The sequence below is a fragment of the Thermobia domestica genome, chromosome 8 (assembly GCF_964235325.1).
Source record: "Thermobia domestica chromosome 8, izTheDome1.hap1.1, whole genome shotgun sequence".
In the NCBI taxonomy this organism is placed as follows: domain Eukaryota; kingdom Metazoa; phylum Arthropoda; class Insecta; order Zygentoma; family Lepismatidae; genus Thermobia; species Thermobia domestica.
Genome location: NC_137461.1, coordinates 248,350,030 through 248,363,864, shown reverse-complemented (window position 1 = coordinate 248,363,864; position 13,835 = coordinate 248,350,030). Strand labels below are relative to the sequence as shown.

Genomic DNA, 13,835 nt, shown 5'->3' with positions numbered 1-13,835 from the left:
TTGATTGAGTCGTCGTTGAGTAAATTGTCCGAGAAAAACTCACGCCGAGAGTAAACTACCTCTTCTAGATCTTTCCCACAGAAGCAACTTATACCATACTATGAGACTGCTAATGAATTGTTGACAGTTGAAATATAAACAAAATCGTTACAGCCGTTTAGAGAGACTCACAATATTTTATTTTCACCGTTCAGTAAACCAGTCTAAATTTATGCAATAGGAATACAATTCGAGAAACGTTTGTAAAGAATTGAATAGAACTATTGGGCCTCATGCAGAGTCGTTCTGACGCGTGATTAGTGCCATACTAAAGAGTTCGTCTAACGTATGTTTCCTGTAGTACTCAGGCTTTTAGTACGATGCTAATCATACATCAAAATGACTCTGCATAAGGCCTATTAAGCTTATAATTTTTTTGCAGATAGCTTGAACGATACGGCCGTAAGGCAAGTGAACACATTTAGATCGGAAGGACTGGACAGACGGACATCCAAAATTCACTATTTCAACTTTTAAGGGCTATGAAATGTGTAAATCCATTGAAATCTCGAATTAGATCTGGTTTTTTCACGATCATCATATTTTCTTTTCACCTATCGTCGCTCAAAAGTAAAAAGAACAAATTGCATTCTTATCTTCTGTCTAATGGATATCCCAACTTTACCTTTAAGAAAAAAAAATAAATGAAATCTTTGAGTGTTACGTTCCACGGTTATGCCGGTTAGGTTAAAGGAGACGGTGATGGTGAGTAATGAATGAAATGGTGGAATGAAGAAAGTGGGAGGAAACGGGAGAACCCCGAGGAAACCCACGCACACGGCGTTTGTCCACCACAAAGTTCACTTGGTGGGAGATGGAATCGAACCCGGAACACCAAACACCAGAGGTGTTTACCTTTAAGAGTAATTTGTTTTAGCATCTTACCCTTCAACATTATCTCGGCCTGTCAACATTATCTTAATTGATCGATCCTGATATGGAATGATATCAGGAACAGAAGGTACTGTGAATTCCAATATGTCCTGCAAATGATTCTTTTTTTAGTTTGTGGTGGACAACATCGTGTCCATGAGTTTTGTCGAGATTCTTCCGTTTCCTCTCACAGTCTCTTTCCATCTATTCTTTCGTAATCATTTACTTTCAATAAACATCCGTGCCCTTTAACTTAAGAGTCATACCCGTGGAACAAAAACCTAGAAATTTCACTTTCTTTTAGACTATATTTGTTAATAATAAAAATATATATATAATTTGACCAATATGAGATTTATTATATTTAATTTGACCAACTGTTATTATTATATAGTGTAATTGTAAAAAAAAAATACATATTGTTAAATGCATACCATCTCCGAAATACAATTAGGGCTAAATATCCAAATAATTTTATAATATAAATAGTACACAATATCATATTTATTCCCAATGTAACTACACATATAAAAGAATGTCAACGTACAACTTCAATACAGCTTCATATTAAGTGTAGACGTTTATTCAACCCACGTCGATGTTTCAAACATATACCGCCTTATGCAGAGCCGTTTTGATGTATGATTTGCGTAATACTAAAGGCTCGACTACTGCAGGAAACATATGTTAGTAGAACACTTTAGTATGACACTAATCGATTGTCAGAACGACTCTGCATAAGGCCCATAGAATCTCCACACGGCCTGGAGCTGAATGGTGTTGACCATGTTATGGAGTATGTTGATTTAAGTATAATAGAGGATGATAAGAGAACTCTAGAAAAAAATACAGAGATTTTATTAAACGCTTGCAGGGACATGGTTTTAGAAGCAAAGAATGCAATTTTAATGGCAAAGAAAATTAAATAAATGTAAATTTGTCGGAATCGTAATCCTGCAAATTATGAATGCATTAAAATATTAAATAACACTTTTAATAAAGTGGATACTTTCAAATATCTAGGATCAATATTAACAGAACGGAACCATATTCATGAACGTGTTCTAGCGTTCATGAAGAAGCTAAGTGTCGACTAAACGTAGGAAATTCGTGTTATTTTGCAGTTCAAAATATTTTGTCGTCGCGATTTCTGTCGAGGAATTTGAAGCTTAAAATATATAAAACGATAATCTTGCCTGCTGTCTTGTATGATTTACAAAACATGGTCGCTTACTCTAAGGCAAGAACGCAGACTGAAAAGTACTTGAGAATAAAGATCCTGAGACGAATATTCAGAGTCAAGAGGAACGGGAATGAGGATTGGCAGAAACTTCATAACGAGGAAACTATATAATGTATATCGTTTACCAAACTTTGTTAAGGTCATCAAATCAAGTAAGCTCAGGTGAACAGGTCATGTAACCAGAATGGAAGAATGTAGCAACGCTTTCAAAGTTTTAACTGGAAATCCAAATGGGAAACGACCATTAGGAAAATTTGGCGTAAATGTGAGGTTAAGATCAAGAGGGATCTCAGAAAAATAGGAATATAAAGTATAAACTAGATCCAGCTGGCTAAGGACAGAAGTCAATGGGGAGTTTTTGTGAACGCGGCATTGAATCTCCGAGTTCCATAGGCCATAGAGTTAGTTTGTTAGTTAGTATCTCCACAACAACAAAGGCAAATACTCGTCAATATTGACAAAAAAAAAAAAAAAAAAAAAAAAAAAAAAACGCTATTGGAATAGTATAAATATTTTCGGCCTGATGCCATTTAAATTCAAAACAATATTGCTTTTATTACTCCCAATATCATTCATTTCCTTCTTTGTTTCAGCACTTGTCTCCTTTCTCTTTTGTATGGATACTTTCTTTGTATTATCCCAACCTTCTTCACTGTTTCACCCATGCTGGAGTTAGAATCCTCCCTAAGCAACACAAGGGATTGCTGAAAGTAAGGAAATACCACACTCGAACATCGAACATTACTATAAGATGTTAATTGAAATGACAGTTTAACATTTTAGTACCCTAATAATGTATAAGCTTATATTGATATTATCTAACGATCTTTTACGTGCTTTGTATACTTACAGATAAAACATACAACGCTTTCTTGGAGAAAAGCGCAAAGGATGTTGTCGAAGTATTGTCCCCTCAAATCCAAGTCTACTTTGCAGACATTCTGAAAGATATTGTTGGTAATCTGTTGGAGAAATTGCCGGCCAGTTACTACGTAGCAGAGGAAATGGATCTCAGTACAGAATAGAATTATTGTTATTAATATTATTGTTATTATTACTCATAATCATATATTTGTATTATTTTATATCATTTTACATTTAAAAAAATCATGTTTGTACAGTTTTTATAATAAACAAGTGAAAAGAATGGGAAAAATATTCTATTGATTTTGAAACAACATGCAAAAACCTTATTAATGATTGCTCTTATTATTAATATTTCAAATATACCGTGTTTCAAAAATAATGACCTGAGTTTGGACGGTAATAATTACGGAACATGGGACGTGCTGGCAAGGAAATGAGTGTTGTTTGAATGGGCGTGGCCTAGAGTTTCAGAAAATTGCCGTTAAATGTCAGTCAATGCGTCTTCTCAGTTTGTAGTCAGTCAGTAGTAAGATAGCGTCCGCTCAATAGAAGGCGTTATGTATGCTGCAGTTTCCAAAGACTAAGGCAGTGATTTCGCGTGCATTTCGTCGGCGTTTTGGCATTGATCCGCCTGCACCCAAAAATATTCGTCGTTGGTATCGCCAATTTAAAAAGACAGGATGCTTGTGCAAAGATAAGAGTCCAGGTCGACCCCGCACTTCCGGCATTTAGCTATCGTCTAGATGTTGTTCGTGCTGCTGGTGGTGGACACAAAGGGCACTTGTAATAGCATAGCTAAACCTTGAAGATTTTGTGAGTATTTTGCAATTTATCCTATTTTTGTAGTATGCTTTTATCAATACATATGGACTTCTAAACTCAGGTCATTCTTTTTGAAACACCCTGTATTATGTCTCTCTTTGGAATCCCAATACCAGTTCACATCAAGGGGAATTTGTTTTAAAATTTAAATTAAAATGTCTTTATTCAAGTGAACGAGGTTATATTATGCTGCTCTGTCCTCTAAACCTTATCTGAATGTTTTATTAATTAATTTATTTATACATATTTCTGGATAGGGACGTACATAGAGGGTAGGTCCTGGGGGTTCAGACACCCCAAAATTCCGACTTTTTGTAAATTTAGTTTAATTTTAGGGGTGATTTACAAATGTTAATATAATTTGAAATCACCTTAAAAACAGATTTCCGATTTACAAGTTTAACACATCTTTTCACTCTTGAGTGTGATCAAAAAAATTTATAAATTGAAAAGTCAGGCAGAAGTTTATTATGTATAAACGATAAAAATTTTCTGTTGTTAGGTTTTCCATCATTGAGAGAATAACAAGGAATAACATCCAATCAATCAGCTCGTAGCTTTTCGGTATCGAAATATACTGAGGGAGGCATAAATGTTCTAAGAGATTTCCTTTTCGCCTGTTGATTTTTGATTTTCAGTATTCTACTGTAAGCAAATTCTCGCATGTGATGCCTTTCAACCACTGTCATCGTGAACTACATGTTCTCAGGAAGTTAGAAAAACAAGTTTATTTTACTGGATTGATAAATCCAGTCATTCTCGATGGTTGATTTATACACTATGTCTTACGAATATTTATTTCTTACTACGTATGAACTGAAGATACGAACTACGTACATTGCGAAGATTAATGCTGTTGTTTGCTTTGAAATTAAACTTTCAAACCGAAAACCAGAGTATATACTCGCCTTTTCAATACCTACTTTACGTATGGGAACCCGTGCACACACTATCTAAATGCAAAGTATTAAAATAATTAGGCATTGCACTGTTATTTATGGAGTTTTCGTTATACTGTAAGTAGAATCTTTAACGTCTTACTAGCAATGCTTTATTGCAATACTCTCAGTAGTATATGAAAATAGGGACTCATATGCCAGCTTGAGGGGTTAAGAGACACCATCATATTAATTTAAACACGGTAGAAAGCACAACGGTTACAAACGATGAGACATTTGCGAACTGTATTAAAGAAATCATTGAACTTGTGATTAAAAGAAACTAGTTCTATCATCCTGAGAACATGTTGGCGATGATACTGGCTTAAAGACAATATATATGGGAATTTCGTTATAGTAAAATACCGGAAGGGAAATTTGTTAGAACTTTTATGCCTCCCTCAATATATTTCGATGCCAAGAACTACAATAAGCTGATTGATTGGACGTTATTCTCCCCAATGATGGAAAGCTTAAGAACAGAAAATATTTTATTTTTTATGCAACATTAAAAAAATCTTGATTTTGAATATATATAACCTTCCCCTGTCACACACAAACAATACAAAGATCTGCTAAGGGTAACACGGTCTGCTGGAAAAGTATGTGGACAAAATAATGGAGATGGCTATATTAGAACAACATTCCAAACTTTGATACCGAAAATAGATCGTAAATCTGATTTCAAGATGATCCCTTCAACCGATAATGGTGAAAAAGCACAATTTATAATGCCACGAACGATTGTGTAGAACATGGGTGGGTGGGCTCGAATTACAGCCACCTCCACGTAATGAGAACGGAATCATTTTCTAAAGTATAATTTTGCGAAGTGGGTGAGAATCTGTAAACTATTGATATCATATCAAATTTCAATATATACAGTAAAATCACCTTTTAGGACTAATGAGTAAAAGAGATGGCCTTGTATGTATTTTTAATACAAATGTGTGCATGTGTTTGTAATATTGTAAAAAAAAATGCACTGAAATTAATTCATTTTACACCATATGAACGAACTCTAAATGTATAGCTGTAATTTTAAAAATATTAGTGCCATTAACAACCAGTTAAAATAAAGTAATTTTATGTTATTGGAAATGGAAAAACTTTGTAATAAGGTATTATGTTTCTTGTCATTATTTTTAATCTTTAAGCCCTTTCGAGCGAACTAAAAGTTAAAAAAGAAAAATAGAATCTTTTTTACCAATGTTTTCCCTTTGCTAGCATGGGCATGCGTAAATTGGCCGCACTATTGGAAATTGATACTCTAAAATTTACTCTTTTTGGTCCAGTCTAGTATACATTTATGGTCCTTTTACAGATATATTGGACTTGTACCACTTGCAGTCTTTACTCTAGGCCTAATATGATAGCAATTGATCCTAATCCAACATATTAGAATTACATCACTTCCACTCTGCTTCTCTCACGTACTGTTGGTTGTTTTATTTAATATTAACATTTTGAACTTTCACACCTATTCTGTTCCAGTCATATGCTAATGGTAAAACATAAGTGAAAAGCAAATGAAATTTAACTCTACTTTAACGTCCCACGATTATGCACCTTAAGCTAAAGGAGATGGATGTATAATGAAAGACTTAGCGACAAAGCACCCAGCGGCAGAAAACCCACATATACAAAAATGTCCCAGATTAGTGCTGAAGTGCCCAGTGTCGATCAAAAGACGTTATCAGCTAGAAAGGAAATCACTTTGAGTGCCCCAACGCCCATTCTCAGAAAATGAGAAATCGCAATCCAGCTATGCCCTTAACTCGATAATACATTCCTAAGTAAAATTCTACTTGTTTGTATCAGTCTTTAAATAGTAGGATTCGTATTACGGAGCCTAGGAGATGACATGCTAGAGAGCCTGGGAATTTATCTTGTTCCTCTTATTTCTCGTAGGGGGGAAAATCCAATTGAAGTAGGTTCATCCAAGCGTATGAACAAAATCAAACGAAAGCCCAAATATTGAACCTCTTACACCATCCACATAGCCTAGTCATTTTAAGTTTGAACCTTGCAAAAAATAGTCTAAAGCTGAAAAATGGCAGATTTGTTCCATTGGATGTCCTGAACAACATATCAAAAGTCCACTAATCTCCCGTAATCACTTCCTGGAAATCCAGGCGGTTAAAATTTGGAGTGCTGGAAAAGAAGAAATTATCACTGGAATGGCTGTTACATACAAATGCCCAAATCCACAAAGCTAACATAGATCTCAAATGAAAGATAGATAATAGGGATTTAGTTCAAGATGTATATTATTTTAATTACACACCATTCAGGCCACACGAAACGATTGAACCCTTCAAAGGTCGAAATGAAACTAACTCGCTTTTTGTTTGCTTGCTTACGGACGTTTTGCTATCACAGATATCGTAAAACTACCCAAATTAGAAAAAAAGTTTCAGCAAACTTTCATCTTTCCATCGGTATCTTTGTAGTGCATGTACGACTAATAGTTACGGACTTACGTGCGTTTAAGTGACGCGCGCTGCACTATTGCCCGCCATTCACGCGACCGTTATGTGAGCACCTGTAGATCAGATACTGTACGTAATAATTTTACAAATAATTGTATGAAGCTGAAAATTGGTACATCTGCTCTATTTGATGTCCTAAACAACATATCAAAAGTCCCGTAATCTCCCGTGATTGCTTTATATAATTCTAGGAGGCTGAACTGCTGGAAAGCTGAAGAAACGTAAGGAATCTCTGGAATCACTCTTAAATCCAAACGAAAAGGCCTATGGCGTTCAAATAGAGTTCGAAGGAAAGATAAGAGAATGGGCTTTATTGTGAGGTGTTCATTTCACATCAAATCTTGCCGCACAAAGAAATAAAACTTATAAAGCAACTAAAATAGTCCCTTTGTTTTTTCCTCTTTTTATCAATGATCTGACACAATACTTCATATCTTGAAGGAAAACCAACGAATATCAAATTAGCACCAAGGAATTATTACAATTATATTAAAGAGTTTTATAAGGAAGAGTTAATCTCCTGATATGACAAGCAACAACCATTACCTTGAAAATTTTACTGGACAATTTCTACTTCAATGCAAGACAAAATGAATGTATATATATTAAAACCTGGATTCATGGAGAAATTATAATTTATTACCAACTTATTTTTAGAACAGCGTTAACACCTATAAAATTATTCCAAATACGGAAAAAAAACCTACGTATCACTGTTTGTGTGATAAACGTATAGGTACACTTAATTATATTATTTCTGAATGTGAATTGTTTCAACCTCTACACCTGCAATTATTAACACAACTTCATAGACGCCTTGAATATGCACCATCTTCATGTAAATATATATTGGAATCTAACAACTGGTCATCAATTAAACCTTTATTACATTTCCTACTAACATCTGGCATAAATTTTTAAATAAATAAATAAATAAAAAGAAATAAGTTAAGAAATGAAAGCAAATAATATTTTTTTAAAAAAAAATCTCTACTGAACCAACTTTCTTAACTGGACATATGGAAGACAGCCAAGTAGGGTCTAATATGCAAAACTAAAAGTACATAAAAACTTATTTTCATTCATCTTTTCATTGAAGTTTGATCAAAGTTATTTCGACAAGGATTGCATCCATCTTAAAAACCGACTACTAGAACCATTACCAATGGATGGGAAACATATTACTTCCTCGGAATTATATACAATTCTTCAATATACAATCATTATTTGAAAAATAATGATATTTTTTTTTTCATTTCTAGCACATACGAGTTGATACCTGGTGCACCTATTGAACACTATTGATAGTGAAGATGACAAGACAAGACATTTACCAAACAGTGATGCCACTTGAAGAAAATCATATCGGTAAAAGTTTAAATGTTAACTCTTCAAACACAGGGGGAAAAAGAGCTTCAAACAGTTTTAGAAACCTGAATACAGTAATTAGTAAACTAGGTAAGCTTTTTTCTCGTACATGTGGCAATAAAAAAGTAACATTTATTTACCACTGCCTCCCACATGATGTAACGGAACCATTCGTATTTTAACTCTATCTTGCAATATGGTATCATGTTCTGGGGAAATTCAAGTCAGAGATTTAATGTTTTCAAAACTCAGAAGAAAGCCATAAGAATACTTTGTTATAAGAAGCCGAACTTTTCTTGTAGACATTTGTTTAAGGAGGTCAATATAACGTTACTTCCACTGGATAGTTTATATTTGTATCTTCTCTTTTTGTATTTGAAAGAACACTCATCGGCATTCGTAACAAATAAGGTACATAATCATAATACGCGAAATAAGAATAATTTTGATTTGTGTAATCACCGGTCAGCAATGTATCAAAAAAGGGTAAGTTATGGTGGTGTTAAGTTGTACAACATGTTGCCTATTGATATGAAGAAAATATGAAAAGTTTCAGACGAAAGTAAAATTATTTCTATTAGAAAATTCTTGTTATACGATTGAGGAATACGTAAATATCATGACAAGTAATATTACTTTATTTTACTCATGTAAATTTTTTGTACATATGACGCATGTTACACTTACTTGAGGACATTCCTCATACTTGTAAGTTCATACAAAAGAAGTAAATACAATAAATACAATTAAATAAGTGTAGAAGAAAAACTATCAAACGTTTGTAATATAGTTATGTTAGCTAAAGCATATGTTTGAAAAAGTCCTCACGAAAAGCTTTTTCAGTGTTTCACTTGCTCTGCTTGATACGACTTATTTCGAGAGTTCATCAATAGATGGTATGAATGCTCATTCAGCTGAATTTGTAGTTTTCACTGCTTAGATGCTGGATGGCTCCACGACTTGAAATCAACTGTTAATAAAGTTGGATTTAACTTGAAAGAATAAGCTTAATTTGGATACGTGATGTGTAGCCAAATATTTCGACCTATCGGGTAGAAAAGTCGAAGAAATTGTCTTGTGCTTGAGGCTATGAAGATTTCTCTTCAAATGAATTGGTGAAATTATTCTTTTTTAATGCTTTTGCCGTTTTAATTCGTATATTAATTATGTGGTAAACGGTAACTTGAAATATTAAGTGAAAATTGGAGTTAGTCTATTTACATTCACTTGCTATTCGCATTGTATTGCTTGAACCAAACTTTGGTTTGGAAGGCGATTTAAAATTTTTACTTTTAACTCATCGACGTTTACAATCTGCCAGATCTGAAAATTAAAAAGTAGCAAGGTTGTGCTCCGAAAGTAGCAGATTTGAACTATTTGTAACCCTAACATAAAAATATAAAATGCCAGACGTCTGAGTTGGCTATGGTCAGGCGGCGACCGCAGTTTCGGAATGTTGGCGGTGGTGTTAGGGTAAACTCCATACTACCTCAGCTGTAGTAGAACTGCCGTGTGCAATGAACTGGGCAGGCGGTAATAGTATAAAATGGGCCATTTCTTTTTCATTTTCAAGGAGACATGTTTGTTTAAGTCAGCTTTGTAGGCTGTGAAATACATTTTACAACGTTTATAATATGTTTATTCACTTTCACTCCTCACTTCTTTAATTTACATGCTAAACTCTTTATCTGGAGGCATAAATTTATAAAGATTTATTGTAACTCCACTTACACATTATGTTAATATGGACAATACAGTAACACAATTAAATTTGCGATGATCATCTTTACATATCTATTAGGTCGAGGCATTAACTGACGTAGCAATATGGTCCGTGATACTGTTAAGTCAGCACAAACTTTACTGAAATCTACTATTTTCAGATCAAGAGATTAAAAAAAAAAATACTAAAAGAAAAAATGAAATCTTTGAATTTTACGTCCCATAGTTATGCCGGTTAGGCTAAAGAAATGACGGAAAAGGAATGAAGACAGTGGGAAGATGCGGGAAAACGCCGAGAAAACCCACTTACTACTAGAACAAGACTTGAACTAGCATCGAACATGTTAATTTTCCTAAAACTATTGTTCATTGTGAACAGAATACTCAATAAACAAACCCTTTATTGTATTATACAGAGCGTTCAAAAAGTCTCTATACACCTGAATTGTCACATATTCAAAGCAACAAGAAAATTATTTTACTCAAAATTTATTATATTTTATGGCATAAAAGCATAATGTACGGGGCGTAGTATATACACACACACACATTTTCACAGCAAATGTTGGAAATGTCCCCCATGAGCCTCCAAATGTCCCCCACCCCCAGGATTCAGGTGCATAGAGACTTTTTGAACGCTCTGTATAAAATTAGTAATTCGTGATTTCATAAATAAAAATAAAGAGTAGCGCATTATTAAGAATTATAGCCTGTACATAACTAAAAGTAGCCCAAAAACTAGCGTGTCGCCCAATTTGAAATTTTGCTAGCAAGGGGACTTTAAAGATAGCGCAATCTGGCAACACTGAACCCTTATATTTTGGAAGAATAAAACAGTAAATCGAAAGGGCCTCGATGAAAATTATAGCCCAGTATTTCAATGCCATCTTACGTGTACGAATTGCACATAGTTTAAAAGCAATAATAGGTCTAAAATACTTCGTCCTTTTTTAAAAATAAATCGTATAATTATTCATGATATTTATTTGAATATTTTCAACCGATAGCTTTTGCGATTTTATTTGGTTTTTGTTGAACAATATTGGAATGATAAAAAAACTTTAAATTTTAATATTAATAATGTTTCGAGCCTTCAAACAGTTTGATATTAAGAAAATGATGTTATTGCAAGAGGAAAAAGAAAAAAATAATTTTCAAAGAAAAAATCTATAATTTCGAATCTTGATTTTTCGAATTTTCGAATGTATGTTAGTTATTTGTCCATGTTGTCATATATGATGAAGAATTTTGCTTAATAAATGTTATATATTTTTAAATGTTGGTTTACTTTGAAAGCCTTATATCTACTTCAACGTTTAAAATTTTGATTTAAAGATTATTTAAAAAAAAATATTTTGTATATACTATTCTCTCTGCCGTTTTTCGATTGGCTTTAATCTACAGAGGAGGGAAAATTAGAAATTTGCTAACATTTGATTTGTTGGCTACTTTGACTTTGCTATTCCCAACAGCAAGGGAAATCATGTGGACTTGCCTATACTGTTGCAAAGAGCCACCACTGAAATAAATGCTGCTGGATTGGCGAAAGCACATATTTCTTATCATTCTCATGTATAACTCATTATTATTATTATTATTATTATTATTATTATTATTATTATTATTATTATTATTATTATTATTATTATTATTATTATTATTATTATTATTATTATTATTATAGAAATCTGATAGCAACCACTCTTTAAGTGTAGGTGGTTGTAAGTTGACTAGTTGTACTATTTTTATTATTATATTAGTAATTAACAACTACACTATATTAAGAAATAATTCAGCCAGATTTTATTGCATTAGTTATAGCTTCATAATATATAAAAGTAGAAATCAACAAGTCGTTCAATGAGTTATCCTGTCATTGGAAGTAGTAACCACCAGTTGATTGTAAATTATATATTTTTTTCGTAGCTAATTAGTCTTATCATAATCAGTCTCTCTTCCAGACATGTTTTTGGGGAGGCATTGCCCCCCCCGGAGCTCTGAGAGTGCACCCCCGCAGGAGACCAAAATAATACGTCTATAATATAATATAAAATAAAATAGTACAAGGAGTGCAAGAAACATTGATAATAATGCCAATCAAAGTAGTTACACGGACTAAAATGGATTTTGTCGCAAATTGTACTGATTATAGACCGTACAGAATCATTCACGCGAGGCAAATACCGGGTTGGTACCTAACACAGAAGTAACAGATCGTTTCTTTTCTTCCTCGTGTGGGATGGGGTTAAGTCATAGGTGCCGGTAATGCCCAAATGTATGTATAAATAAATAAAGAAACTAACATTATAATTTTGTAAGGCCGACTAGCGTTATCCTCATAATATTTTCTGTCTGTAACCTATTGTTTGGATCTACTTGCAGGTAGTCAGACGTTAGCTACCAGCTAATCCTTTCTCTGTCAAACTAAATCACTAATTAACGTCACTTTCGCTTTCATAAATACTTACTTCCTCAAGGGCACCTATTGAACAGTGAGAGTTGCTCTCAACACATTCAAGTCAACACACTTTCCCCGTCCACAATCTTCCTTGTCCCACCAGTACAGCAGAGTTGCCAGGGAACAAAATTTTTGATTTTTTTTTCTTTTTAGTTGATACAAAGAATACTGTATAAATCTTACAATTCCTCCCCCCTCATAAATGAATAGTTGCCAGTACATACACATTCTTTCTCTGGAGGAATAATGTGTGTCAGTTCTGTACTGTCTGTTCTCTATCCCCTCCCTCATAACCGCCATCGGCATCATCATTCACCAATAATGTTTCTGAAAGGAACTGTTTCCTCCATTCATTTCAACAATTGAATTTCATATCGTTCTTTCCCCTCTAATCGCCAGAACCAAACAACTTTTGGTTTTGCAGATTAGTAATCAAGTATTTTGCAAAAAATTAAATAGTTCTTTATGTTTTGAAAGTATAATGGGAACAACCGCCCTCCAATAGAAGGAGAGTGTGTGAGTTCTAACTGCTTCAGCTTCTAGATTTTTCTACTACGTACTTTACTCCATAATTAAAGTGAAATGGAATGAAATGTTTCAGTCTTATGTTCCTCGATTATACATTGTGTTCTAAAGGAGGTGAGTCATCAATGAAAGAGGATGACTACGAATGAACTGGTTGGTGGAATGGGAATGTGGGAGGATACATGAGAACCACGAGAAAACCCACAAATATAATGTTCTCCATTAAAAACTCACTGTTCTAGGGTGATACAGGGATCCATCTCACCACAGGTAAGTGTTCTCTTACTGAGCCATGGAGTCTCCTACACCATCATTATTACGTGCCTTACTGGGGCAGAGGTTCAAAATTATAAGGGGTCGTGCATGTCGCATTCAGTACATTAGGGAACCAAGTCCACTTTGGAGGTAATTTTGGCCATATTTTATCTTTAAGATCTTCATCTGAAGCTCCTACCAGAGCTTAAAGGATTCTTGCCAGATATTATGAA

At 33.8% G+C, this 13,835-nt stretch overlaps 1 protein-coding gene across 1 annotated transcript in view; it reads left to right on the top strand.

Moving 5' to 3' along the window:
- The window catches only part of LOC145691995 (uncharacterized), a 39,595-nt gene extending 36,293 nt beyond the window's left edge, over window positions 1-3,302 (top strand). Inside the window, exon 6 of the mRNA XM_081767294.1 lies at window positions 3,008-3,302. Within this exon, the coding sequence (XP_081623420.1) occupies window positions 3,008-3,180 (173 nt within the window). The 3' untranslated portion in view covers window positions 3,181-3,302. The remainder of the gene's footprint in view (window positions 1-3,007) is intronic.
- Window positions 3,303-13,835: the final 10,533 nt, after the last annotated feature.